This window comes from Dermacentor silvarum, chromosome 7, assembly GCF_013339745.2.
Source record: "Dermacentor silvarum isolate Dsil-2018 chromosome 7, BIME_Dsil_1.4, whole genome shotgun sequence".
NCBI classification, from domain to species: domain Eukaryota; kingdom Metazoa; phylum Arthropoda; class Arachnida; order Ixodida; family Ixodidae; genus Dermacentor; species Dermacentor silvarum.
In genome coordinates, this window is record NC_051160.1 from 125,700,421 (window position 1) to 125,726,228 (window position 25,808).

At 48.0% G+C, this 25,808-nt stretch overlaps 1 protein-coding gene across 1 annotated transcript; it reads right to left on the reverse strand.

Moving 5' to 3' along the window:
* Positions 1-4,777: 4,777 nt before the first annotated feature.
* LOC119459727 (BTB/POZ domain-containing protein 6) lies at positions 4,778-25,070 on the reverse strand. Its single transcript, XM_037721363.2, has 5 exons — positions 24,747-25,070; positions 24,314-24,476; positions 19,026-19,075; positions 7,377-7,600; positions 4,778-5,657 (listed from the first exon to the last, which is right to left on the reverse strand). Exons 1-5 carry the CDS (start codon positions 25,068-25,070, stop codon positions 5,066-5,068), a joined length of 1,353 nt encoding a protein of 450 aa, XP_037577291.2. The 3' UTR covers positions 4,778-5,065.
* Between the last annotated feature and the right edge of the window lie 738 nt (positions 25,071-25,808).

Below are 25,808 nucleotides of genomic sequence, written 5' to 3' on the forward strand. Positions count from 1 at the left end.
TTTCTATTTTTTCTGATTTGTTTTGAATTTCGTCCCCGGTCGTCTCAGTGATTTCTAATTCTAATCATTCCAGACACCTCCGTAACTCAACAGCATCGCGAGCTCGACTAGTAAGAAGACTTCACGGTCCCTAGCAACATTGCACGATGCCGTCATGAATAACTTGCCCGATTACGTAATATAAAAATCAACCTGAACGAAATAAACACTCCGCCCTGGAATATATCATACAATCAAGTATCTGTCTCGTTATTTTCCCAAATCACAAGAATCCCTCACGTATATTGACTGATTAAACGCCTTTCGTAAGAACGAATGCTGATCACATTACCATCACTGATCATCTGCAAAAGATTAATCATCATCATCATCATCATCAGCCTATATTTATGTCCACTGCAGGACGAAGGCCTCTCCCTGCGATCTCCAATTACCCCTGTCTTGCGCTAGCGTATTCCAACTTGCGCCTGCGAATTTCCTAACCTCATCATCCCACCTGACTTTCTGCCGTCCTCGACTGCGCTTCCCTTCTCTTGGTATCCATTCTGTAACCCTAATGATCCACCGGTTATCCATCCTACGCATTACATGGCCTGCCCAGCTCCATTTCTTCCGCTTAATGTCAACTAGAATATCGTCTACCCCCGTTTGTTCTCTGATCCACACCGCTCTCTTCCTGTCTCTTAACGTTACTCCTAAGATTTTTCGTTCCATCGCTCTTTGTGCAGTCCTTAACTTGTTCTCGAGCTTCTTTGTTAGCCTCCAAGTTTCTGCCCCATATGTTAGCACCGGTAGAATGCAATGATTGTACATTTTTCATTTCAACGACAGTGGTAAGCTCCCAGTCAGGATTTGGCAATGCCTGCCGTATGCACTCCAACCCAATTTTATTCTTCTGTAAATTTCTTTCTCATGATCAGGGTCCCCTGTGAGTAATTGACCTAGATAAACATATTCCTTTACAGACTCTAGAGGCTGACTGGCGATCCTGAATTCTTGTTCCCTTGCCAGGCTATTGAACATTATCTTTGTCTTCTGCATATTCATCTTCAACCCAATTCTTGCACTTTCTCGATGAAGGTCCTCAATCATTTCTTGTAATCCCTCTCCATTGTTGCTCAATAGGACAATGTCATCTGCAAACCGAAGGTTGCTGAGATATTCGCCGTCGATCCTCACTCCTAAGCCTTCCCAGTCTAAGAGCTTGAATACTTCTTCTAAGCATGCAGTGAATAGCATTGGAGAGATTGTGTCTCCTTGCCTGACCCCTTTCTTGACAGGTATCTTTCTACTTTTCTTGTGGAGAACCAAGGTAGCTGTGGAATCCTTGTAGATATTTGCCAAGATATTCACGTATGCCTCCTCTACTCCTTGATTACGCAATGCCTCTATGACTGCTGGTATCTCTACTGAATCGAATGCCTTTTCATAATCTATGAAAGCCATATAGAGAGGTTGATTGTACTCCGAAGATTTCTCGATTACCTGATTGATGGCATGGATATGGTCCATCGTAGAATATCCCTTCCTGAAGCCAGCCTGTTCTCTTGGTTGACTGAAGTCAAGTGTTGTCCTGATTCTATTGGAAATTATCTTGGTGAATATTTTATACAATACTGAAAGCAAGCTAATGGGTCTGTAATTCTTCAATTCTTTAACGTCTCCCTTCTTATGGATAAGTATAATGTTGGCGTTCTTCCAGCTCTCTGGTACACTTGAAGTTGTGAGGCATTGCGTATAAAGGGCCGCAAGCTTTTCAAGCATGATATCTCCTCCATCTTTGATTAAATCTACTGTTATTCCATCTTCTCCAGGCCCTTTTCCCCTGGTCATGTCTTTCAGGGCCCTTCTAACTTCATCGCTAGTTATAGAAGGAGCTTCTGTATCCGGTTCATCACTATTTCGAATGAAAGTTGCTTGGCTGTTTTGGCTACTGTACAGTTCAGTATAGAATTCTTCTGCTGCTTTTACTATGTCATCGAAATTGCTGATGATATTACCATGCTTATCTTTCAGTGCATACATCTTGCCTTGTCCTATGCCTAGTTTTCTTCTTACTGATTTCATGCTGCGTCCATATTTTACGGCTTCCTCAATTTTTCCCACGTTATAATTTCGAATATCCCTTACTTTCTTCTTGTTGATCAGTTTTGACAGTTCAGCGAATTCTGTCTGATCTCTTGAGTTGGACACTTTCATGTTTTGTCGTTTCTTTATTAGGTCATTTGTTTCTTGGGAGAGCTTCCCTACAGGTTGCTTTGGTGCCTTACCTCCCACTTCAATTGCTGCTTCTGAGATCAGCCTAGTTACGGTTTCATTCATTAGCTCTATGTTATCTTCATCTTCCTGTTCTAAATCTGCATATTTGTTTGCGAGCACCAGCCTGAATTGGTCTGCTTTCACCCTTACTGCGTCTAGGTTGGCCTGTTTCCTCTTGACTAATTTCAATCTTTCTCTCTTCAAATTGAGAGAAATCCTAGACCTCACTAACCTATGGTCACTGCACTTTACCTTACCTAACACTTCTACATTCTGCACTGTGCTTGGATCGGCAGAGAGTATGAAATCTATTTCATTCCTTGTTTCTCCATTAGGGCTTTTCCAGGTCCACTTCCTGTTGGTGCGCTTCCTGAAGAATGTGTTCATTATTCGGAGCCTATTCCTTTCCGCGAATTCCACCAACATCTCTCCTCTTGCATTCCTAGAATCGATGCCGTAGTTTCCAATTGCTTGCTCGCCCACCTGCTTTTTGCCCACTTTTGCATTGAAGTCGCCCCTGAATACAGTATACTGAGTTTGCACCTTTCTCATTGCTAATTCCACATCTTCATAAAACTGTTCTATCTCTTCATCATCGTGACTGGAAGTTGGGGCGTAGGCTTGTACTGCCTTCATTTTGTACCTCCTATTCAGCTTTATTATGACGACTGCTACCCTCTCACTAATGCTGTAAAATTCATCAATGTTGCCCGCTATGTTGTTATGTACTAGAAATCCTACCCCGGATTCTCTCTTATCTGGAAGACCTCTGTAGCAGAGGACGTGGCCGTTAGTCAGCACTGTGTAAGCTTCACCAGTTCTTCTAACCTCACTAAGGCCAATAATATCCCAGGCAATGCCTGATAATTCCTCAAATAGTCCTGCTAAGCTAGCCTCACTCGAGAGGGTGCGCGTGTTGAGCGTGGACAGGTTCAGTTTCCAATGGCGGCCTGTCCGGTAGAGGTAGAACACCCGACTTCAAATCTGAAGGTCGCAAGTTCGAATCCTGCTCCATTCCACTACATTTTCAGGCATGGAGTGGTGCCTGACACCGGCAAAGAAAAAAAATACATATTGCCGAGAGCTAGTGGGGCTATACTAGTTCAGGTGCAACCAAACTAGGCAGGCCCAATAAGCTTCATCAAAGTCACTCCCTCACCAGAACAGGAATTGGCCTCCCTGGTGCAGTATTCGGCCACTACCTCCCTGATGACTCCGACAATTAACCCATGGCCCTCAGTCCCCAGTGGCTGCGGAGCACCTGACCAAGGCGGCGGTCAGACCTGCGACGTGGCAGAGGGTGCTAAAGAGAGATTAATATGCAGCCTAATTTAGATTTTTTTCTCAACACCCCCTCCCCTTCTGAATTTCTTTATCGCTTTCACTTCTGTTACTCTATGTCCGCACATAAAAACGCTAAGGAAAGCAGATTCTGTCCTGCCGAAGACAAGACCCCATGTCTAAACGTTGGCTCCTTGTTCGACCACTGTAGATGTAGCCGATGAAAGTCGGGCCGGACAAACCATCGTCACTGCAGACGCTTTCTGTGCTCCGGCCACGTTTGCAAGAGCACCAGCAGCAAAAGATTTGGTGCAAGAAACAATATCTTCATTCTTGTGAGGCCCAATACGAGCAGACACCGCTGAATCTGGCGAAACATTTATAAAAGGCGTCGAATAACCTTAATCGCCGCGAGCGGTTTATCGGCTGAGGGTGCTCCAATGTTGGGAGATTACACGTTCGGCGCTAGCACTATGACAGTTTTTATGACATTATAAACTGATTTATTAGGCATAATAGATAACTGCTCGAGCTAGAATTCTGTCATTCTTCTACAGCGCGTGAGAACGCAACAAACCATGGATAAGAACAACGCCTTTTTTTTCTATACGCAGATGTGCGTTCTTTTGTGCTACGCGAATAATTCACAAAATACTAAAGCAGCGACTGCAGTACCCTCGATGTAGCCCAAAACGTTGACAATGCGATGCAACATGGGAGAGCATCGCATTGTACCGTACTTCAGAATTTGGAGTGTGCACTTCAGGAGTGTTTCTGGTGGCCTTCAATATAGGGCTACAGCCAGCCTCACAATAATAACGTCTCGCGTTTGCCCAGAAAGCTATTCCACTGTTCAAGTTTTCGGGACCCTCTCTGTCATGCTCATCCAGCAAAGCTGCACACCTTATGTAGCATAACATGTTTCATGTCCACCTCTTGTTTTCCTCACGAACAGCCACATATGCACATCCTCCAGAAAATATATGTTTTGCACGTATGCGACTTGTAACGCGAATGTTTCGGCAATAGTAAGAAAACACTGCGTGAACGTGTCACTCACATCCGTTGCCTCTAGACTGAAGTATCCGGTGTCCCCAGCAGGCAAAACTTCTCGAGTAGTATTCCAGGCAATCTCGGAAGCTACCCATTTACGCGTTACAGAGTTGTCACAGAGGAAGAGATGTAACAACAATTTTATTGGCACAGAAAGGTGACATGCACCACGAGAACAGGATTATTGCTATCGAGCTTGAATATGCCGTAAACTGTTGCACACCACAAGCGTTACTATGAAACTTGACCTCTTTGCTTGAGAAGGTGACTATATGTCTTGCTTAGTAAGATTACGAACGTTTGCCGCATATTTTGGCAGACGACTCCCCACCAACGAGAAGTTGATGAGCTTCTAAGTGTAATGCGTAATTCTGTCAGTTTCCTCAAAGTAACAAATCTGTAGATGCGCTTACTGCTCCCAGAAACTAGATGGCTTCCAGAAACAGTTCGCGATTCGTCACTGAAGCTTCGGTCACAAATTGAAGCGATCGATGATGATGTCAGAGAACCCTGCAGGCAGCGGGCCCCATCCGCGACTCACGATACATCGCAGCAGCGCGACTATCTCAGTGTCGTCCAGGACGCCCCAGGAGCCCGGGCCGTTGAGAAACTGTTCCATCGTCATGGTCAAGAATCGCAGCTTGGGAAAGAAGGAACGCACAAGCGTCTTAAGGTCTCGCGGTTTGTCCGTCTTCAGGCTCCGCAAACACTGTTCTTGAGCCCAGCCGAAGACGGCACAGGCCACGCTGAGTTCGGAAACCTTCCTGATTTTATCCACGATGTACCGGACGGTTTCCTCGAGAGCCACGTTGAATTCTTTGGAGGCTAGTACGGCCGGAGCTTTGGTTGAATTCAAAATCTCTGTCACGGCGCCATCCATGTCGGGATAGCTGTTCTGCATGTAGTAGTCTATGAACGAGCACAGCTGTTCTGCACTGAGTTTCTTCTTAATGTAGGCACTGCATTCTTCCTCGAGCTGCTGCACAAGGTACTTCTTTGCGGCGAACCTGGCGCGTAAGGCGTCGTCGACGCTCTTCATCTTCAATTTACCAGAATACAGAAACCTGCGTGGTAAGAAAGAACCAGCGTAAGGGTGATCGACGCGATTGTAGTGCGTTAAAGCAAATAAATATTTTGTCAGCTATTCTGCCTTTTCTGTTACAGAGTTTTGCCTTCCCGAGTAGGGCTTACAGGTAGGTCTCAGCAGAAGCCCCCTCAAGAAAAAGACAAATAAACTAAGATATAAAGAAAGGATGGCGTCCTGTGGTGGGAAGAAGTACGCGGTTTTCATATGTTGGAGGAGCTCGTAGGTATGGGCGACAAAAGGGGTGTTGGGGTGATGCGAAGCTGGGCGTCACGTTTCGTTGACTTTCCCCCCAAGCGCGTAAACCGGGCTACGACAACGCCACAAACAAGATGTCTTTTATGGTTAGAAGGAGCTTCAACGTCAACCTTCGCAAACCCCAAAACGCATGGACCTAGACTTCATGGACAGCCCCTACGCCATCGAGTTCACATCAGCTCTCAACAGATCCCCAAACCACTTTGCTAACCCATCTAGCAGTGGCAGCGCAATCGAGTCGACCGCGTCTTTGTTCGTGGGTTGGATGCCGTAAACCTGTATGTCTCACACTAATACGCCCACCGCTCCATCTTGAGCATACTGCCAGCCCCACCACTCGTTTCTTTGAGGAAAGACAAGGTGAAAGCCTTACAAACATCTGGAGAAGTTCTGCGCCCTTGTATCACCCTCTCCGCTGCGTCCGTCACTTCGAACTTGCACCTTCTAGAATTTCCTCGCTGAAAACTATGTGTGCAGTGCATACTACTCGTTTAAATACCTAACTTACACGGGCTGTAAAAAGGACATAACGTGTATAGGCGACGCAACTTGTGCATTCCAAGAGGCAACTTTTCCTAAGAATAAAAAAAAGAGAGGAAAACGTATTGCCTTTCAATTCACGATTCTTGCGTTCCAGATAAGGTTGAATTTGCAAAAAAACTATACATAGCACGAAAGCTTTGCTTTGCTTAGATGCCAGCATCGCGTTCGGTCTGGAAGCGGCAATCTGATGGTGTTGGCTACCGCTTAGCCGTGTCTTGTGTGTTCCGGCGCATGAAGAGCGCAGCCTATCACAATCACCAGGCAGTTGCTGATTCAGGCAACACGCGGAGTTGGTACTTTAAAATCGCTGCTGTGACCGCTGGTGTCGGGGCGCGCGAGTGCACAATCACGTTTCGTATTTCGAGCGCTACAGTTAAAGCACGGCAAAATAACTATGCCAGACATATCGCCCCAAAAACGACTGAATGTATTGTTTCAGGACGCAATAAAGACTTTTCCTATCTGAAATCAAGCAGCGCATTAAATAAAATCGTAAACTTATGTAATTATACTTCCATATATAGCCGGACATTCTGTACGCAGAAGTTACCTTGGCGGCGGAAGTGTACCTATAACCACAATACGTAGGTCTTATAGGCCTATACTGTACAGTTTTTTTAATAGCTCGGTTAAAGTTAGCTGGGACACCCCACACATGCCGCATACGCGTGTTTCATACATGGTAAACCCGGAAAGACAATCTTCAGGGAAAGAGTTGGGAGCTACAACCCGCAACGCGCACCTGAAGTCAGTGCTGCGTTGACAGTCCCAGTCTGCTCAGCAAAAGCCACGCATTCTAAAGTGGGCAACATAGAATCGTCCACGCCACATATTTGCTACATGTGTGGCTTACAAGACGGGCTGATACCTGCAACTGTTTCACTGCAAAAACGCTCACCTGAGCAAGATCTCAAAACCATCGGGATGTATGTCGGTGATGGCCACTTGGTTTTTCTCTGCAATGTCTCCGAAGAACATAGCGCGGAACACTTCGTTTCGCATGGCCAGGAACTGCTTATGCACACGGAACCGCTTCACGATGACCTGAGGCTGATGCCCGAATTTCACCACGAATTCGAAGTCGGAGAGCTCCCCGGTGTCCAGAAATGATTCAATGTTGACCTGGGCGCAAAAGGGAGTGACGAAGAAAACACACTTTAACGCTTCTGTTCTCCCAAAATTCTTGATAACGCACGCTGTTAGAGCTGCGTGAAAGCGCAAGACAGCCATCAAGAACCCACTGCAGCCCTCACCTTAGGCTAAGTGGGGGACGTATGGGCGAGGGTCCTGTCACCATTTCGGAACCAAAACTCAACCTTGCGACGTGAACGGTTTTGGCATAATGGCGACAGCCCCACTACAAGTCTTCGTTAAGCCCGCCTATTTTTCTAACGGGGAACATAGTAAGATAATTTCAACGAGACTGGAAAAGAAAGCGAATACCCACCGTCAGGACTACACTGCCCGGAATTTGCGCTGTTGCCTGTAAGACAGCTTTCAAGATGCCAGTGTGTGGTGAGTGCAAAAACGAAAACATTGGTTACAGCTTCGAGAAGTTCGGGCGCACTGCGAATACTTGCATTTACAAGTATGCCAACGCAAAAGCACTGGTGATTAAACTCAATATAATCTCGCGAAGCCGCGTGCGCAATAAATTGCAAATAATCATCCGCCCTTTCTCGGCTAACTAAAATGTAAGCCTTAATGGCTCACATTCATGGTGCTGTTAAGTATGCATTGAAAAATCATATAAGTGACGTCCGCATCAGAATACCTGTCTGAATCACACGGCGCCTTTACGCAGTGATCTATTACTTACACAATGAGACGGTCATTCCAGCTTAGCGTATTCACTCAATAAACCAGCATATCCAAAAGTAGATATAGCTTACAGAGCTTCTACCACTACCATAAAGCGAGCTTCAACATTTATGCTTTCTCCGGCAAGCAAATGAGTCTAGCAGGCATAGTCTAAACTTCACAAATGGATAGGCTACGCCTTATACCATCGCATTTATTAGAGGGCTTCGAATGGGCAGTTGGTTTAAAACACTATATATGTGTCTGCATGATAAGGAGCTGAAGTTGCTATGGGTATGGGCTTTTTATATAGCCGTAAATGTCCTCGGCAGTCGTTAGAAGCGGCAGGAAATTCCAGCTCAGATTGACGTGCACAAGGATGCCCCTCCTCGTATTTTCAAGGCACGGGCCCTGTGCCTGCGGTGAGATATAGTCAGCCGTGGATGCAGGGCTAAACCACATGAACAGCAAACCAAATGATAAATTGTACAACGCTTCAGATGGATACGCTAAGTGACGCCTTCAAGGCGTTACCCACAGCCTCAAGCTATCTGCCGGTCTCGCTTAACACGGTTTGATGATTTGTAAGTTTGCACTCAAGCTTTCATGTTCCATTTATTTGTGTTGTATGTTCCCCGTCTCGCGCAACAAGCATCAATCGATAATAGCAACAAGAAGAGGCAGTACTATTTCCCATAGACGACCAGAAGGCATGTGAAAAGTGAGCGTATGCCTCTGCTTAGCATCATGCGCACGACAAAGTAGGGTAATGCAGGCATTGTAGCCTTGAATGGCGAGATGATGTCTTCGATGCAGCGAAAGCTCGTGGTTTCCTACAAAGCGGAGACCGCCCCGAAGAAAACGCCTGAATAATCCCTGAATAAAAATTTTTATTCTCTTTCTCTCGAAAGCTGTCGGCCCGCAATGATTATATTTACAGGCGCAATCGTTACCGCAACGCAAAGCTTCTAGCAGGTCACCACTACAAGAAAACGACGACCCATACTTTGGTGTTACAGTGGCCGGCTCAACTTAACTTTTCCACAGAAAACGTCGGTGAGCTAACACAAAGAGACAACAGTTTAAGCAGTGTTAAAATGAAGTAGCTTGATGAATTCCTGTGTAACTTGAAAACTGCGGATCGCAGCATTATGTGCGGATAGTGTCATGATTTTCATCTAGCAAAATGACTACCACAGGGTTCCTGAGTGTGAACCGGAGCGCTACCCGACTAGTGTCTGGAAGCTCGCTCAGCCAAGGCATACAAGCATTGTAGCGATGAAGGTCAATGAGAGAATTGTCCTTGCGTGGCCTAATCTCGTCAACGACACGAAGGATATTATTCAAAACTATTCGCCATGTTAAAGGAATTCGGAGGCACCAGCAACAGTGCCGCCACAAATGTGTTATGAAACACAGTGCAGTCGCGGCAGACAATACCGAGAGGCTTCCCCGGACACACCGAAGTCTGCCTGTTGCAGTTATCTACTTATTCGCGAAATAGTGTCATGATGACTCGACGAAGAAGATGATGACGACACTGAATGGTGGCGGCACGAGCGCTCCCAACAAGATTCGTCGAAGACGAAGAAGATGCGCAGCTGCAGCACGAGGCTATAGGAGAAGCTGAGCCAATGAGCAGCTTACACGAGGAATGGAAGAAAAAGAAGCAAATAACATTCGGAGAGAATCCGGCGATCATGGAAGGCGCGGCGGGAGATGGAAGATGGCACCCGGGGCGCGGGGATAGCGGCCACTTCAGCCTGTGGTCGCTATTCATACCAAGACGCAGGCGCCTCATCTAGTCCCTCCCGAAGCCTGCGGCTGGTGAACGCCGTGAAAACGTCCAGCGCAGGCCTGTCCGGCGTCTCCAATACCTCAGCCGAGGCTCCGGCCAGTGAGCGTCGACAGGACGTCCGGCCGCTTCCGACTTACTCAAGCATCGACGTTGTGCCGAGCTCTACCCTCAGGGCGTGCTCCGATCTGCTCTTCGAGCGCTCCTCGCCCTGACTGTACATGGTGCCCACTTCACTTGTGAACGCTCTTCATGTACCTTGAACGCTTGCATGAAGTTCAGCCTTTTTTTCCCCTTGTGTGTGTTTTCCGTTTGCTTGCACTGTGTGCTTTAAATATAGTTTGTTTGCTGTGCAATTTTGCAAGCGGCTTCGTCATTTCCGATGACTTCTATTATCTGTTTTTATCTATTTAAGTAATCTATACTCGAAGCCACACAGCTTCGTGACAAACGGATCTAATTGTGACAGAAGCAAGGTATTCAATATAAACTAATGCGTAATGCGGGAATATAATTTCCCATTGGGAGTTAAACATTAGTCACAAAAAGCCATCACTTGTGTGCAAAGAAACACAAGCATTCCTACCGAACAGCGGAGTAAAGCACAAGTCAAGCGCTATGAAAGTCGGGATACAAATGCCCACGTAAATTTCAAGGTTCTTCAAGTGACGCAAGTCATATAAAGCGAGGCCACCACCACGTCTCCTGCCTGTTATGCTCATTTTTGGACATGGAATCCATACGTCTTCGACTCACATGATCCCTTCCGACCAGCTGCAAGCAAAATGACAGTGTAACAATGGGAGGAAGACATGCAACAATTGTCATTTCAACTACGTTCATCAAGAGCACTGCAGTCAAGCGCACATGGCAGGACAGGAATTTTCACCAGACGAGTCTTACACCATTCTTGCTTACTCTGCGTAGTAAAGGTTACCCTGCATGGCCAGAAAACCACATTCGCAGAACCAGAAAGTAAATCGCAACAAGTAGCACAGCGAAAAACCAACTTGACGGTAGTTTGGTGATATCTTCGGCTTTGATATCTTCGATACTACGGTGACCCCACCTACAGAAAAAACTATGCCTGATGCAGACAGAAACCAACAAACTTACTAACCACTGCTATTCGCTTCGCCCCGCATGTGAGGTCCTTGAGACATATAACCACACTTGACTTACGTCCCAGTTTTCTCAGTGGATCTGCGATAGAGGCCAGTGCCCCACCTGGCGCTGAACGCTTAGCAGACAACGTTGTGGCGCATTAGCAATGATATTTCGGGTACCTTTCTTTTGAGTCGCTCACACGCTTTTGATCGCACCGATACCACACTTCGAATTTCCTTCCAACCGAAATCGCTGCGCTGCCGCGTCGATATGTACTTATTTCAAAGTACTTTCGCTTGTTCTGCGCCGTTATTGCGTACGATGGTTTCCCATACTAAGTTATGTCTTGCATTCCTCATCATACAAAGTAATCACTTTTACCGATTATAGATTCAATGCTGCCAAATATAAGGAGTCTAAATTCACGACTATTCATGACAACACAGGAAGCTAATGCGAAAACATCAAGGTGGCTGTTGCCCTCTCAACATCACTATCTACATTATAATTAACCCAGTCTTAGAATCAACACTTTCACATCAGCTTCCCCGTCGTGTTGAAACAATTATCACAAACTCCGGCTGAACCCCGCATTCCCCAATAGTTACTTATGCCGCCTTGATCTGACCACCAAAGCCAACTATGATAACTAGTGCTTTGAAACCATGGAATACGTGTGATGAATACTCGCGCCGATGGACTGAATCTAATCACTGTAGCCTTTGAACGACTCATAACTTTTTCTGCGCGTTAACTTAGCTGGACGGCGTCGGCCGTGCACGCAGGAGCCACGAAGGAAGAAATTCACTCTTTGGGATCCGTTTCGAGACTGGTTTATTTGCAGTAGTAAATGACTAGAGTGGGGAAAGGAAAGTGAAAAGAGAAGTAAAGAAACACAGTAAAAGTGCGCGAGTCAGGCACGTGTAATGCCGTGGAGAGGGTGCAGTGGCCACTATCGGGTCGGTGACACGTGGCACCGTGGTAATCACAATTATTTGCTCGGACGGTGTCGTTAACGGTGTCGTTAATGGTGGCCCCCCTTGGCTCGCGCTTGCTTCTCGGTAGCGTCTTCGCGGTTGTCAACTTGTAATCGAAGGTCTTGTTAGGCGCTCCCGCCTCCGCTCTCGCTTCTCGGTAGCGTATTCGCGGTTGTCATCGCAGGTCTTAACATCCTCCCCCGCAATGAGCACCGGCTCATTCCTGGCCGCCATTGTCCACACAGGCTGGCAATTCATTGAGCTCGAGGGGGCGGCTCGTGTCGCCGCACAAGTGAACAAAGCGATATAAGCTTTGTGTTCGGACCCAATATCGTTGTAGAATATGGGCCCCGCAAAGTCGATACCCGTTGTTTCTGATGGATCAGCCTGGGTGACTCGGTAGGGAGGAAGCAGGGCAGTGGGCTCTTCTGCTTCTCGGCAACTCTGCTTCTTACACGGAAGACAGCGTCGAATGACCGATTTGATTGCCTGTCTTCCTCGAATAATCCAACAGCGTTCCCGAAGTTGAGATAACGTGCCCCGTACTCCTGCGTGCAGTAGGCGTCTATGCTCCCAAGAAATAAATAAGCGTGTGAACGGTTGAGACGGTGACAGTATTACGGGATGCTTAGCATTTTCTTCTTCTGTGCTGTACTGAAGCCGCCCGCCAACTCTCATTATACCGTCAGCGTCCAAGAATGGGTTCAAAGCTATCACTGATGATCCCCGGTCGAGCAGCCTGGTGGTACGTAGCGCGCGAACGTCGTTTCCGAACGTGTCTAATTGACAGGCTATTTGCCAAATCTTTTCTGCATCGGCTACCTCTTAGCCGTCAACTCTCCCGTCAGCTTCGACTGGCTTCGACAGTTTTGAATGAACCGCCTGACCCACGCTGTTACACGGAGCACTCTCGTCAGTGAGTTGTGGTCTTCCAGGTTCATAAGTGGCTCTGGTGTGCTCTTGTTGGCCGTCAAGTCTGCCGCGTTCTCTCTCCGTGGGGGAGTTACTTCGTATCTACCGTTCTTGTGTACGATGCTTTCTGCAAAGGCCCGAAGAACGTTGTCGTCTCTGGCGGTCAGCTGTGCATCGTCGACGATACCAGGGTGCTCCAGCTCCCAGAATGACCTCAATTGAGAAATTTCGCCGGGTTCTGAGGCCACGCCTACCCGCATCACGTAGGTTGCGACGGACGATGCAGGCTCCGTACCCTGCAATGTCCATCCAAACTCAGTCTCCATGGCCACGAGATTCTTACAGAGGCGCTTGACATTTCCTGTTGTTATGTCCCAATAGTGATCTGCCCCGATAAGCAGCTCAACTTCCACACCAGGATGGTAACCGTCAGGTAAGGTGTCAGCAAGCTGGAGGCCTTGTTCATGAGCGATGTGAGCCGTGCAGTCGTCAGGTGGTTGCAGGAGATCTCCGCAGATCGCGGGAACCGCTAGTGCTTCGATGCGGATTCTGGCGTTGTTGCGCCAGTTCCGTAGCCAGCATTCCACGCGATGACACCTTCTTTGCTCAGACGTCTTCTCGCTTCCAAAGGCATAAATAGCGAGCTTCTCCTCTCCTGTGACGCGAAGGTTGAGGCGCCGGGAAACTTCCTGTCGTATAAATGTTCTCTGGCTACCACCGTCGAGCAGCATTCTCACCAGCGCACTCTTGTGCTGGCCTTCCACATACGCTCGCGCCGTCTGTAGAAGCACACGGGTCGCTCCTCGTGTTGGTCCCACCTGAAGCGATGATTGCACTGTTGTCTCTGCTGGTGCAGCATCTTCGAATGAGGGAGGTCGCGTCAGTATTTGATTCAGTTCGCAGACGCCTGTTGCGTGACGTCCAGAGCATTTGGCGCACTTCAGCCACCTTGCAGTTCTGCACTCAGCTGCCCGGTGCTTCTTTTTGGCACACTTGTAACAGCGCCGCTCCCTTGACATCACCTCCTTCTTCTTTTCTATGCTTACGGGGGCGACACAGTTCGCTGGTTGATGTCCTTCTGCATCACAAAATCCGCATTGCGCCTCTACGCTGGTTGCGGTGAGAACAGACGCTGATGGGTTATGAAGACGAACGTCCCCTTTGCTCGGTGCTTTCTGTTTGATAGCGCCGTCCTGCACATGGCCTAATGCACTCTGGGCTCTCTCTCTGCTCTCGACTTCCCCTCTCATGAAATCCAGGAAACCGAGAAGCTCGTCTTCGGGCGTTTCAGGTGAGGCGGCCTTCCGTTGGAAGTACGCCAAGCAAAGTTCACTAGGGATGCTTTAACGAAGAACTGTGAGAAGCAGCGTGCCGTATGAGCTCGACGACACTCCCAGCGCCTCTAGACTTCGGACTCCGGAGCGGATTTCATCGTAGAGGGCCCTCAGCTTTTCGATGTCACGCACATTGTGCACTGGGCGGACGTCAAGCAAACGCGACATGCGGTCCTCAATTATGACGTCCTCTTTCCCAAATCTCTCGATGAGGGTCTTCACCGCGATGTCGTAATTTCGATCGCTGATCGACAACCCTTCTATAGCAGCGGCGGCTTTTCCGGTTAGGTAGCTCGTTAAGTATTGGAACTTCGCTATTGCAGGCAGGGTGCTGTTCTTGTGAATAGTTGATTCGAATTGGTTCCAGAATTTATGCCACGAGCGCAGATCACCGCTGAATTTCGCGATTTCCAACTTCGGTAATTTGGTTGTTGATGATGGTGGCTGCAATACCGCGGCTGGGACGGAACTTATGTGGTGTGCTTCCTGCTCTGAAGTGTTGCCCTGTCACTGACGGAGTTGTTGACCTGCTCTCGTTCGCTGTATGACTTCTGAGAGCTCTCATGAGCTTTGTTTTGAGGGAGCATATCTTTCTCCGTGTATGCAGCGCAAGCTTCTAATTCTGCATCTAATTCTTACAGATAAATCTTCTTTTCGATTCTCTCGTTTGCGGATTTTAACTCCTCTGCCTGTTCAAGAAGAAGGTCGAGGTGATTCCTCAATCTCACCGACTTGGATGGTTGGCGATTGCAGTGGTTCGCTGGCCGCTGCGATGATCTTGTCGATTGCTTGTCGCAGGGCGGCCTGCTTCTTCTGGAGTCGTTCCATGGCGCTTTCGATGTCAGCAGGCGAAGTAATCCCGGGTTTTCGGCACCAAAATGTGATGAATACTCGCGCCGATGGACTGAATCTAATCACTGTAGCCTTTGAACGACTTGGCTAACTTTTGCTGCGCGTTAGCTGAGGTGGACGGCGTTGACCGTGCGCGCAGGAGCCACGAAGGAAGAAGTTCACTCTTTGAGATACGTTTGGAGACTGGTTTATTTACAGTAGTAAAGGACTAGAGTGGGGAAAGGAAAGTGGAAAGAGAGAAGTAAAGAACACAGTAAAATGGCATGAGTCAGTCACGTGCAGTGCCGTGGAGAGTGTGCAGTGGCCACTATCGGGTCGGTGACATGTGGCACCGTGGTAATCACAATTATTTGCTCGGACGGTGTCGTTAATGGCCGCCCTTGGCTCTCGCTTGCTTCTCGGTAGCGTCTTCGCGGTTGTCAACTTGTAATCGAAGGTCTCTTGTTAGGCGCCCCCGCCTCCGCTCTCGCTTCTCAGTAGCGTATTCACGGTTGTCATCGCAGGTCTTAACAATACGTTTTGTTGAAATGTCCAAGGTACAGCGACGAGAGAACGTGCTATTTCACTCGAATGAATTCTGCTATTAGCCCCGAGAACGACCTATAGGGGCGCTGCGAGCGCCGCTCGCGTTACGTCAGGGCACGGACTCGCGCCTGTCGTCTGCTACCGTTCGGGCGTTGTCCGGGCGCTTTCTGCAGTGTTTCCATTTGTTCGCTGTCGTTCCTTGTGCTTGTATACTTATGACGGTCATCTCAAATACATTTTTACGACGTCATCATTCGCGAAAACTTATTCAGAGCTTATTTCTTAGACGACAATGTATTTCTCAAATTTGGGCAACGCTGCAGTGCCAGATGAAGAAGCTCAGACCAGCCCATTGTGTGTTTTTCATGCACGGATCTAGACTTTGCAAATTGATGGACTAATAAAGAAAGCAGAAATAGCACGTGACTAACAAAAGCATATACGCATAAACATAGCACATAAGAATCCAGTTAGGATACCATATCTGCACTGGTGCAAAGAGCATTTCACTATGTCTGCTACATATGACTGCTACATTTACCTTGACTTTAACCCATTTAAATCTGTTTGCTCATGACGAGTACCTCATGGTATTATATCTAATTTGTCATTTCTTCACAGAAACGCTCGGCAATAACACGAGGACCTGACAGTGCAGCTTAGATTCAACCAGCACCACTTGTTCCTTTAACTGCTTCTCAAAATTAGGCCATTCCCCACCGGTTAATTTCAAGTGGCGGTAATTTGGAGTAAAGCTATTACAGCTATTTGCAGAATATGCAAAGGAATGTACCAATATTTATTCCCTGTTCCGTGCTACACGTTCAACTCACTTGTGCAATTTACTGCTGCTTGTTTCTTGAGGAACAGACATCACAAATCTGTTTGGCGAACTGACACAGGCCCCTCGGCCCAACTGTTTTAGTGAAATATGCCTTTTGGACCGTATGGCTGCAGCTAGAAAGAAGCCGAAGCCTCATTCATTAGCACTATTAGGCTTATTGAAGATATAATTATTCCCCAGTGGAGATCAAAAAGCAAGTGAATTCATTTGAGGCTTGTGGTGTCTTCTCTATGAGGAAGGTATGTGAGGTTCTCTTTTATGTACTCACGAAGCGAATAGTTGTCAGTTTGTGTAGGTGGACGACGCAGGATCGAGACATGGTGAGGCAGAAGGCGCTTGAATATTCCTCTTCAGCGCAGCCTAAGCTGCGCTGTATAACCTCGAGTATACCTTAGGCGTTGCAACAGGAGCTTAAAGAACTGCTTCATGGTTTCAGTTCGAAGTTGTAGTGAACAGATGGGTTTCGCGAATAATGCATGACTCGCCATAACCACAGTCGGTAGATTTAGTTGCGTAAGGGCTGTCCCATGATGTCGATAAAGGCAACTGAGGGTCACTATGAAACATTTTCTCGCGTGCAATTGATATGCTCTCGATCTTAACCACGAAACTGTTCTTTCAGGTGATTACTGTTATGGTATTCGTGAAGTATATATACATAGTATACGCGACGCGCCGTCGTGTTAACAGCCATGAGCAGTGCGCTTTCTGGGTGCCCATTGCGTGTTTGAAGAACGGTGAAAGTTTTCATGCAAAATGCGTGCCTAGGTCTTCCTTTTACGCATTAATAAAGTAGCCATATTTGACTAGAACAACTCACCATAGTATTAAGAATCATCATAAAAGATTTACTGTGCAGTTTCCTTCGCATTTATAATATTGACTTCAAATACTACTACCATTGCAAGATTTTTCTTCCCTGTAAAGTGCAATGTCTCTCATAGCTAAGCACTAAGAGAATCTTAAGTGTTTTGCGGAGCATCATACACAACTTCGTGTGTTGAAATTGCAGACATTTTTGTACGCAAAGTTTACGGACAGACACTGCGCATATACGCACTGCAAAACCAACAGACCCCTTCAATGATACATAGCTTGCGATATCCACGCCGCAAATTTTCACGACTCGCGGTTGTGAAGAAGAAACTGCCGTTCAGGCATGACAGTAAAAAAAAGCCGACATATCCTTCAATAAGTACGGCTCGAGCCACCAATACCCCAAGCATGCACAAAGGGAACGAGAGCGCGCAGCAGCCGAGCGAGTGCCGTCCTGGCAGTGACGTCACTCGTAGAGGGCGCCACTCCTACTTCTCGCCGCTAATGCTTCCCAAGAATGACTAGATCAAGGAAGCGTATTATACGTACTTTGCCTTCTTCTTCAAATAAACGTCAAGCTTTAAATATTTTTTTTCATATTCCTTGAAGTTGCAGCCTGTTTACATCAACAATACGCCTTTGTCTGACCTGCACATAGCATGATAATCTATTTATTTGCCTTTGGTGTTCTTGCTTTCCAGCTCTCCTTCTCCTATGGTCTCACGGTCTACGATCCCCATCCCTATGCAAAGTAGCATAACCTCTAGATATACGCGGGCCGAATTTTCGGCATTTCAACGAAGGGCTTTCTGTCTCACTCTCTCTTCAAGGTGACCTCGCGCCACGCTTCTTTGGTTATGTTCTCATTCTTTGGTACTCGTCAAGTGTAGTTTACGAATGAAACATAACTAGGCGTTTTAGCACCGCTACCCAAAATGTCAACATTCAAGTTCGTAAAGCTCTCACAGACACGACAAGGGCGGCTGTAGAGGGTGGAGATAACACACGCATTTTTTTAAAGCTTTGCACTGAACACACGTCTTTAGTGGGATATATACTCTCAATTTATTAACCATATGATTTGGTTGTGCACACAGAGCACAAGCAGCAGCAAATCTGGAACATCACGAACTGACCAGCAACACATTGTTTTTAGGTCACAGTTATGTTTTCAGCAACTTGGTGATGGACTATGTTGGCTGCTCCGAGAACTATGTTGAATAAACCTGCTCAAAGCGATTACCTCTTTGGGGATTGGCGTATGGCACTGCCAAAATACCGGCACGCCATGTACCATGAAAATCTTTTTTTTTTTTTTGCAAGCGCTTGATTGCAACTTTGTGCCGCTCCAGCTCTCCCATATCATAAATGCTCTGAGCGAAAAAGTTATTTTTCATAAAGCCCGACGCAACACTCGCAAAATCTTAGAACCAGTAAAAATTTGTTAAATCTACGAGAAATAGCCGGGCGTTAGCAGGCATGTTTAAGTATACCTTCCACATCTTCATGAAAACATCCCAGACTATTCGTCCACAGCAACAGAAATTCCAAAAGGCAGTACGCGGATACGCAAGATCGAACTCACATGCAACTGCTTGGGCTCATCTGCTGTTCCTGCTGTGCAAGGCTGGCCGACTGAAAAAAAAAGAAAATTCGTCAGCACTTCCACTCCGTGACTATGGTTAACCAGCGAAGCTGAAACGTGCGGCCCCGGTGTATATCACTGCGTTAATCCAGAGGATTCATTAAAGTATTTCTCAATTATGAGGTTACATACATGTTCGGCTGCGACGGAGAGAACGACGTCACTGACGGTATGCCCGCAGTCCGCCGTTGTCGCTTGTGTTCGATTTAGGTGCACGTCAAAGAACCCCAGGTGGACCAAATTTCTGGAGTCCCCCACTACGGCGTGCCTCATAACCAGATCGTGGTTTTGGCACGTAAAATCCCATAGTTTAATTTTTTAATTGTGTTCGACATCTCTAGTTTGCTCAGCGGCGTGGTTAGCAGCATTCGCCCGCCATTGCCGTTTGCGATTCGACCAAATTAAATTCCTTCAAAATTAAATATGTCCGTTACGCAAGACAATGAATGACTTATACCCCTTTAAAGGGATATTGACACAAAATCAGAACATTTTACTAAAATGCTGAAAATGAATCCTCAGTGTGTGATTAAACCGAAACGAAGTAGTCACTTAGCTCATTTTTGAGCCGATGGCTTTATTTTTGGCGTTTTTGTGAGCGCGCGCCTCGCCGCCCGACCCGCGGGAGTTGGAAGGCGTGACGACACGACATCCTCGTCGGATAGCCAGCCGGCCGGCCGCGGTCATTCGAAGCGCGCCAATGCCGCCAACCCGAACATGGATTCGAGTTCTGGGGTGCTATGCAGGATGCGCCGAGTTTCTCGTTCGCACGAGTTTTCCCCTACTTTGCTCGATGGCAGTCAGTGAACGGAAATAGCAAGGAACGTGCAATAACAGCAGGCAAAGAGAAATGTCGATATAAAGTAGCGTATGAGACAACACGAGCGCACCTTGCGCGGCACAGTGCTTCCCCGCTTCAAGCACAGAGGACTGCATAGAGTATAACATATACAAGGATAAGAGAGGACACTTCCATAGGGCACTGCGGTCGATTTTGGTTCGCAGCGCACCTAGCGGGTGTGTGGAATCTACACAGACTCAGAGATTAGGACCGCAGAAAAACCAATCCCGAAGGCTATCTTCTGGTGATTGGAAAAATTACACGCCCTTTAAGATCACTTCCGTGCGAGTGCTCATCACGGAGGCTATATTTCGATTCTTTTAACGCGTTGCTTGCATGCCTCGAGTAGCTTCGTGTAAGCTGTACCGCCTGAGCAGCAAGCACACGATGCCACTGTGTGTTTATGCAGACATCTTAAATAAACATGACAAGTGTTGGAAGAGACGAAACATTTATCTATATTTCGATTCTTTTAAAGTGGTTGAGACACCAAATTTTGAGGATATAAAAGGGCTGCTGTAGGCTTCCTCTGTATGAAACGACACTCAACATGAAGTGTTGGACACAGCAAACGTTTAAAATATATTTTAATTCGCTTCCAAAGAGTGCCTAAATGCTCGTTCTCGCGATCGACACCCATCGCTAGCGCGATTAACATCGACGTCACTGTGTTCGAAGAGTAACGCGTTTTAGTGACGTCATACCACACTAGAGTGACGTAAATGAGCGGTGACCCACAGCACGGGGCAAGCCTCGAGAGCCTCGAGTCTAGAGTGCAATATAAACTGCATCGTACGCAGACGCTGTCGGAATCGGAGCTGCCGCAGCTAGCTATGGCAACTGTCGGCATGGGTTTGTTTGCCTGCGCTCGTACAAAACGTGTGTGCGAGAGCAGACGATGCAGCAGTGCGTGCGTCACAGCCTTGTGGGCCCACGTGACCAAGCTTCCTAGCCAGTGACGTCACTGTCCAACTCGGCGCCGAGAAACCGAAACCTAAAATAGTGCACATAAATAATGCGATATTAAATTATTTACCGAGAATATATGAACCTTCCAGCGTGTATCATGCTTTCTGGAGCAATAAGAAACGTTTGAAACAAACAACGCGCAAGCCAGAAATTTGATGTCTCAACCCCTTGAACGCGTTGCTTGCATGCCTCCAGTAGCTTCGTGTAAGTGTACCGCCAGAGCAGCAAGCACACGATGCCACTGTGTGTTTATGCAGACATTTTAAATAAACATGACAAGTGTTGGAAGAGACGAAACATTTTATTTTCAAGTCATATTCTCCGTAAGCACATGCACACTTTTTTTTCGTAACGTTCGATGAACGCAAGCACAGAAAAGTGGTTGCACTGCAAAGTGCAAGACATGAAAATACAGGTGTCATATGTTGATAATAAATTTCACAAAAGGAATAAACAGGCGATATTATGAAAAACCTCACAGAACAGTAAAACTTCAGAAGACAGCATTAGCAGTGAAGAGAATAACAACGCTCGTCCTTTGAAGCCTAACCCTTCCTATTAAGTGGTAGTTTCAGGGTTCATTGCCAACAAGGAATGAAGGCTGCTCACTGCAGTTGTCAGCCAACCACGCCCTTTCCCTGTCCTGCCGTTGTTACTGCAGCACGCAACATAGCAGTAATTCCCGTAGTACTTGGCTAAGGACGACATCACCTGAAAAAAAAATATTGGTTATGTCTTCTCTCCCGCCTTCGCACAAATTTTCACCTACGCACTTCACAGCGCCCTTTCGCGAAAAGCGTCACGTGCAATTGTCGCAGCTGAAAAAAGAAAAGAAAAAGCGACCTTCGCTCTCATGCATGCGCTACTGAGGCAGGAGTGTTTATTCACAATACGCCGTAACCACAGCTTACAAACATTCTTCTCAATTCGCAAGTTCTCTCTAATTGCGCTCGTAACAAAGGCTTCAAGCATCTGCGCACGCCGCGAATAACAATCCTAAGCATAACTGCATTCTTTCACACAATTGCACACACATGCATTGAATTCAGACTACGTATACCGGTGTGTGCCGACTCACTTTCTCGGGCCAAGAAACGATTTTCTCGCAAACGTGCTGCGCAGCATTCCAAATTGCTGTTTCTTACATAATGTGAAGCCATCCACGAACATCATGCGCGAAGTGAAGAACACAAAAAATATCTCTGCGCCGAACAGCACAATGCGACAAATGTCAACTTACGGCTGAAGTGACAAATACATACGCAATTTGCAAAGTAATGAAGGGCAAAAAGAACCCAATGAAGGCCTTCTTACCAAGCAAGCAGCCAAGCAGACAGAGGTTCTGGCAGACGAACCCAGCAAAGACCACGCAGACGTTATCGCACATCATCTGATCACACCATGGCCGATATTTTTTTAGCGATGCGTTACGCTTTATTCGATATACTAGTCTTATCATCCACCACTCACGGCCGGCTGATCCCGTTGATAACGTCTACGTCGACCGCCACATAGACAAGTAGACGTATAGTGCACTAGAAAAGTTACTACAGTACATAACTAGTACGCTCGTTCCCTTGGAGACAGGGAGTGTTGTATTGCCCTCTAGCGGGCGGCATGAAGCTGCGTAGCTGGGCCGCTTTTAGGCTGGAGTGGCCACTCTTGTAATCCGTATGTTACTCTATGAGGACTGCGCAAGAAAACGCGCCAGGCCGCGTATTATCAACGTATTATCGCAACTTATCAATACCGCGACTGTCCCGCTATCTATCTGCACACTTGCCGTGAGCCGCTTGCCAAGCCTTTCTCGGGTGCGTCAAGGGCGTGCTTCCTCTTTCGGGCATTATCTTTCTATCGTATACTTCGAATGCGAACAGGGCACATGCGGTGCATTCTTGCACCTGCACTTTCCCTCCATCGAATACTTTGAAATACAACAAATAAAATAACGACCATTTTATTTCTTAAAGTATCGGTTGTTCTTTTTGAATGCTATAAATTTGTAATGACAAACGGACATGAAGTGAATTATTAAATTTTGCACTTTCTTGCCGCGAGTGGCGACAGTGAGGCGAAAGCTTACAAGCGGATACAATTCTAGAGGGTCGCACGCACGAGGGAGTTCATACGATGAGAAGTCGACAGGGGCGCTGAAGTGCTATGTTCGATAAAGTCAGTCATGGCAATTATCTGTTCATTCCCTGTCTATTAGGGGAATGGAAACGCAGCGCTGCGGCATGGCTGTTCACTGCGGGTGCTTTACTGAGGCGGTTATTACGGCCGCCACTTTACGAACTAATAACGACACTAACCATACAGACGGGAGCAACGGCTGTTGCTGCAAAATGGCTGCGCTGTATTCTAGGGTTCGTAGTGATCGAGCACAGTGAAAATGCACCAGTTTATCTGCGTGCGCGAAATCTCCGTGATGCATTGCGAAGAAGAGCCTGCTGCCCTGCGACACAATTCATCGCTTGTGACCGCTTGCCCAGTGAAGGTGCCTCCGAAGGTGGAAGAAATGCAGGAAGGTGTTCCAATTGTTTAGTGTGCCGTGCTTGTGATGAAGAAATGCCATCGCACTGGATGTGTTTGCGCTGACCGCTGACCGTGTAAGCGACATTGCGGCTATGATAGATCAACGATAACAGAGCAGCCATCTGAAACGGCAGCTGCGATACGTTGTCGTTGGAAAACACTACGCACTGCTCAGGATTGTCGTCCACCACGGCGCATCGACGCCTTGCAAGCAGCTACAGTGACGTGCCGATAATTATTTGTTGTACGCTACGTCGCCACAATGCAGGCAATGAACCGTGTTGTGGGGCCATCAGAGCTCAAGAAGATATATGCATAAGCCAGCGAAAGTCCACGGTTTTTTTTTTCGGTTTTTTTATAGTGGTGCTCAGTACATCACTGATGACAGTGCGTTGTGCATTTTTTTATTTCGGCGGTGCACATTGTTGATGCCTCTCAGTTGCGCGCCACGTCGCTGTTGCCGAAAAATAAGTTGGGCGTGGCCCAACCGTGGTGGGTGTCGAGCGGGCGAGCGACACAGCAGGTAACTCTCCGGGCGGGCAAGTCCCCGAACGCGTTTATTGAACGCTTATATAGCCGAGGATGCAGTGCTGCCATCTCGTGGTACTGCCGTACACTACATCCTCCCTTCTGTTAAAATAAGAACCACAAAACAGAGGAACTCTTGGTCCGGCACAAAACGTTCGTAGGTCGAGCCTTCTCGGCCTGCGTATCTTTCTGCCGAACCTAGAGAAGCGTGGCGTTGAAGGAGAACCGCAGGGTGCATCTGCAGTGGAGGTGCTTTCTCGAGGCGATGCGGTTTCCTGGTCTTGAGCTGCTTGATCAGCTCCAGGCGTTGTTGTGGACATGGCGGTCTGCTCCGCCGCGGGAGTTCCAGGCGTACTGGTAGTCCCTTCCACAGGGCCTCCGGTCGTTGGTACTAGGTGCATCCGGTTGCGCTGGAGTACACCTGTGGGAGTCTCCACCACGTAGGAGCGAGGGCGTTGTGCTGGCCCCATGACGATCGCGGGGGAGTTGACGTCCCGTATCCAGACCTGCTCGCCTGCCTGAAGAGGCCGCAGTTCATGAGCCGCGTGTCTTCTGTTGAAGTGAGATGCTTGGCGCCTGCGGTTATCTTGATCACGCCGAGTGAATGGGACCGACGGCGGCCAGGTAGGCTCCAGCTGATGCTACGCCTTCGGTACCCGAGTCTGTAGGCGTCTGCCCATGAGCAGCTGAGCAGGGCTCACTCCGTTTACCCCAGGGGTATCGCGGTATGCCAGGAGCGCAAGGTATGGATCATCCGCCTTCCGCAGCAGGTCCTTAACCGTCCTCACCATCCGATCCACCTCCCCGTTGGACTGTGTAAAGTGGGGGCTGCTAGTGACGTGGCGGAAACCATAGGAATCGGCGAAGGCGGAGAACTCTTTTGCAGCAAACTGAGGGCCATTATCGCTGCGCACCAGTCTTGGGACCCCGTGGCGCGCGAAGACGCTCTTGATGACGTTGATCACCGCAGGTGCTGACGTCGAGCGCAGGCTGATGACCTCCGGGAAGCGTGACCGGTAATCCACCAGAAGGACGTAGTCCTGGCCGTTCAAATGAAACAGATCGACGCCCACCTCTTCCCAGGGCCGAGTTGGAATGGCTGACGGCAGCATAGGTTCCGAGCGCTGCACCCTGGTTTCGGTGCACGTGGGGCATTTTCACACCAGTGTCTCTATCTGGTTGTTGATGCCCGGCCACCAGACTGATTCCCGAGCCAGAGCTTTGCACCGGTTGATGCCTTGATGCCCATCATGAAGGAGCTCGAGCATGCGGTGCTGAAGGGCGGACGGCACGACGATGCGGGACCCCTTCAGAAGCAGTCCCTCACAGACGCTGAGGTCCCCTTGGTGCTGCCAGTACCTCTTCACGTGGAGAGGCAAGTGGGACTGCCGGGGCCAGCCGTTGGCGCAGTATTGCTGCAGCAGAGTGCACTCGCTGTCGTTGGATTGGGCCTGGCGCAGGTGCTCGAGCTGCGATGAGACGATGTCTGGGAAGGAGAGGCTGGGATCGAGCCGCAAGTTGCCTGAGGGCTGTGGAGTCCCCAAGACTTGGTCGACAAACGTGCAGACGCCCAAGGCTTGGATTGCCGGGAAGCCCAGCAGCGGGACCGTCTTGGTTGCCAGGACGTAGAGTAGCTGCTTGGTGAGCTTGCCGTGCCATGACAAGGTAGCAACGTAAGTGCCTAAGACCGGTAGAACGTTGTTGCCAGGGCCTTTCAATTCGCTTTTGGGGTCTTGAAGCTACGAGGGGACGCCAGGGAACGTACTGGGTACGATAGAAACTTCGGCGCCAGAGTCCACCTCGAAGGAAAGTGGACACCCATTGACGGAGTACTTCGACGAACTTCGCTT

Excerpts from the sequence above, each read along its gene's own strand:
- LOC119459727 (XM_037721363.2), bottom strand. The coding sequence starts at position 25,070 with ATGCTGCCGTCAGCCATTCCAACTCGGCCCTGGGAAGAGGTGGGCGTC. Across the intron at positions 19,076-24,313 it reads CCCTGTGGAAGGGACTACCA|TCGGCCAGCCTTGCACAGCA; the intron begins GTACGCCTGGAA and ends TTTTTTTTTCAG. Across the intron at positions 5,658-7,376 it reads GGTTTTGAGATCTTGCTCAG|GTTTCTGTATTCTGGTAAAT; the intron begins GTGAGCGTTTTT and ends CTTACCACGCAG.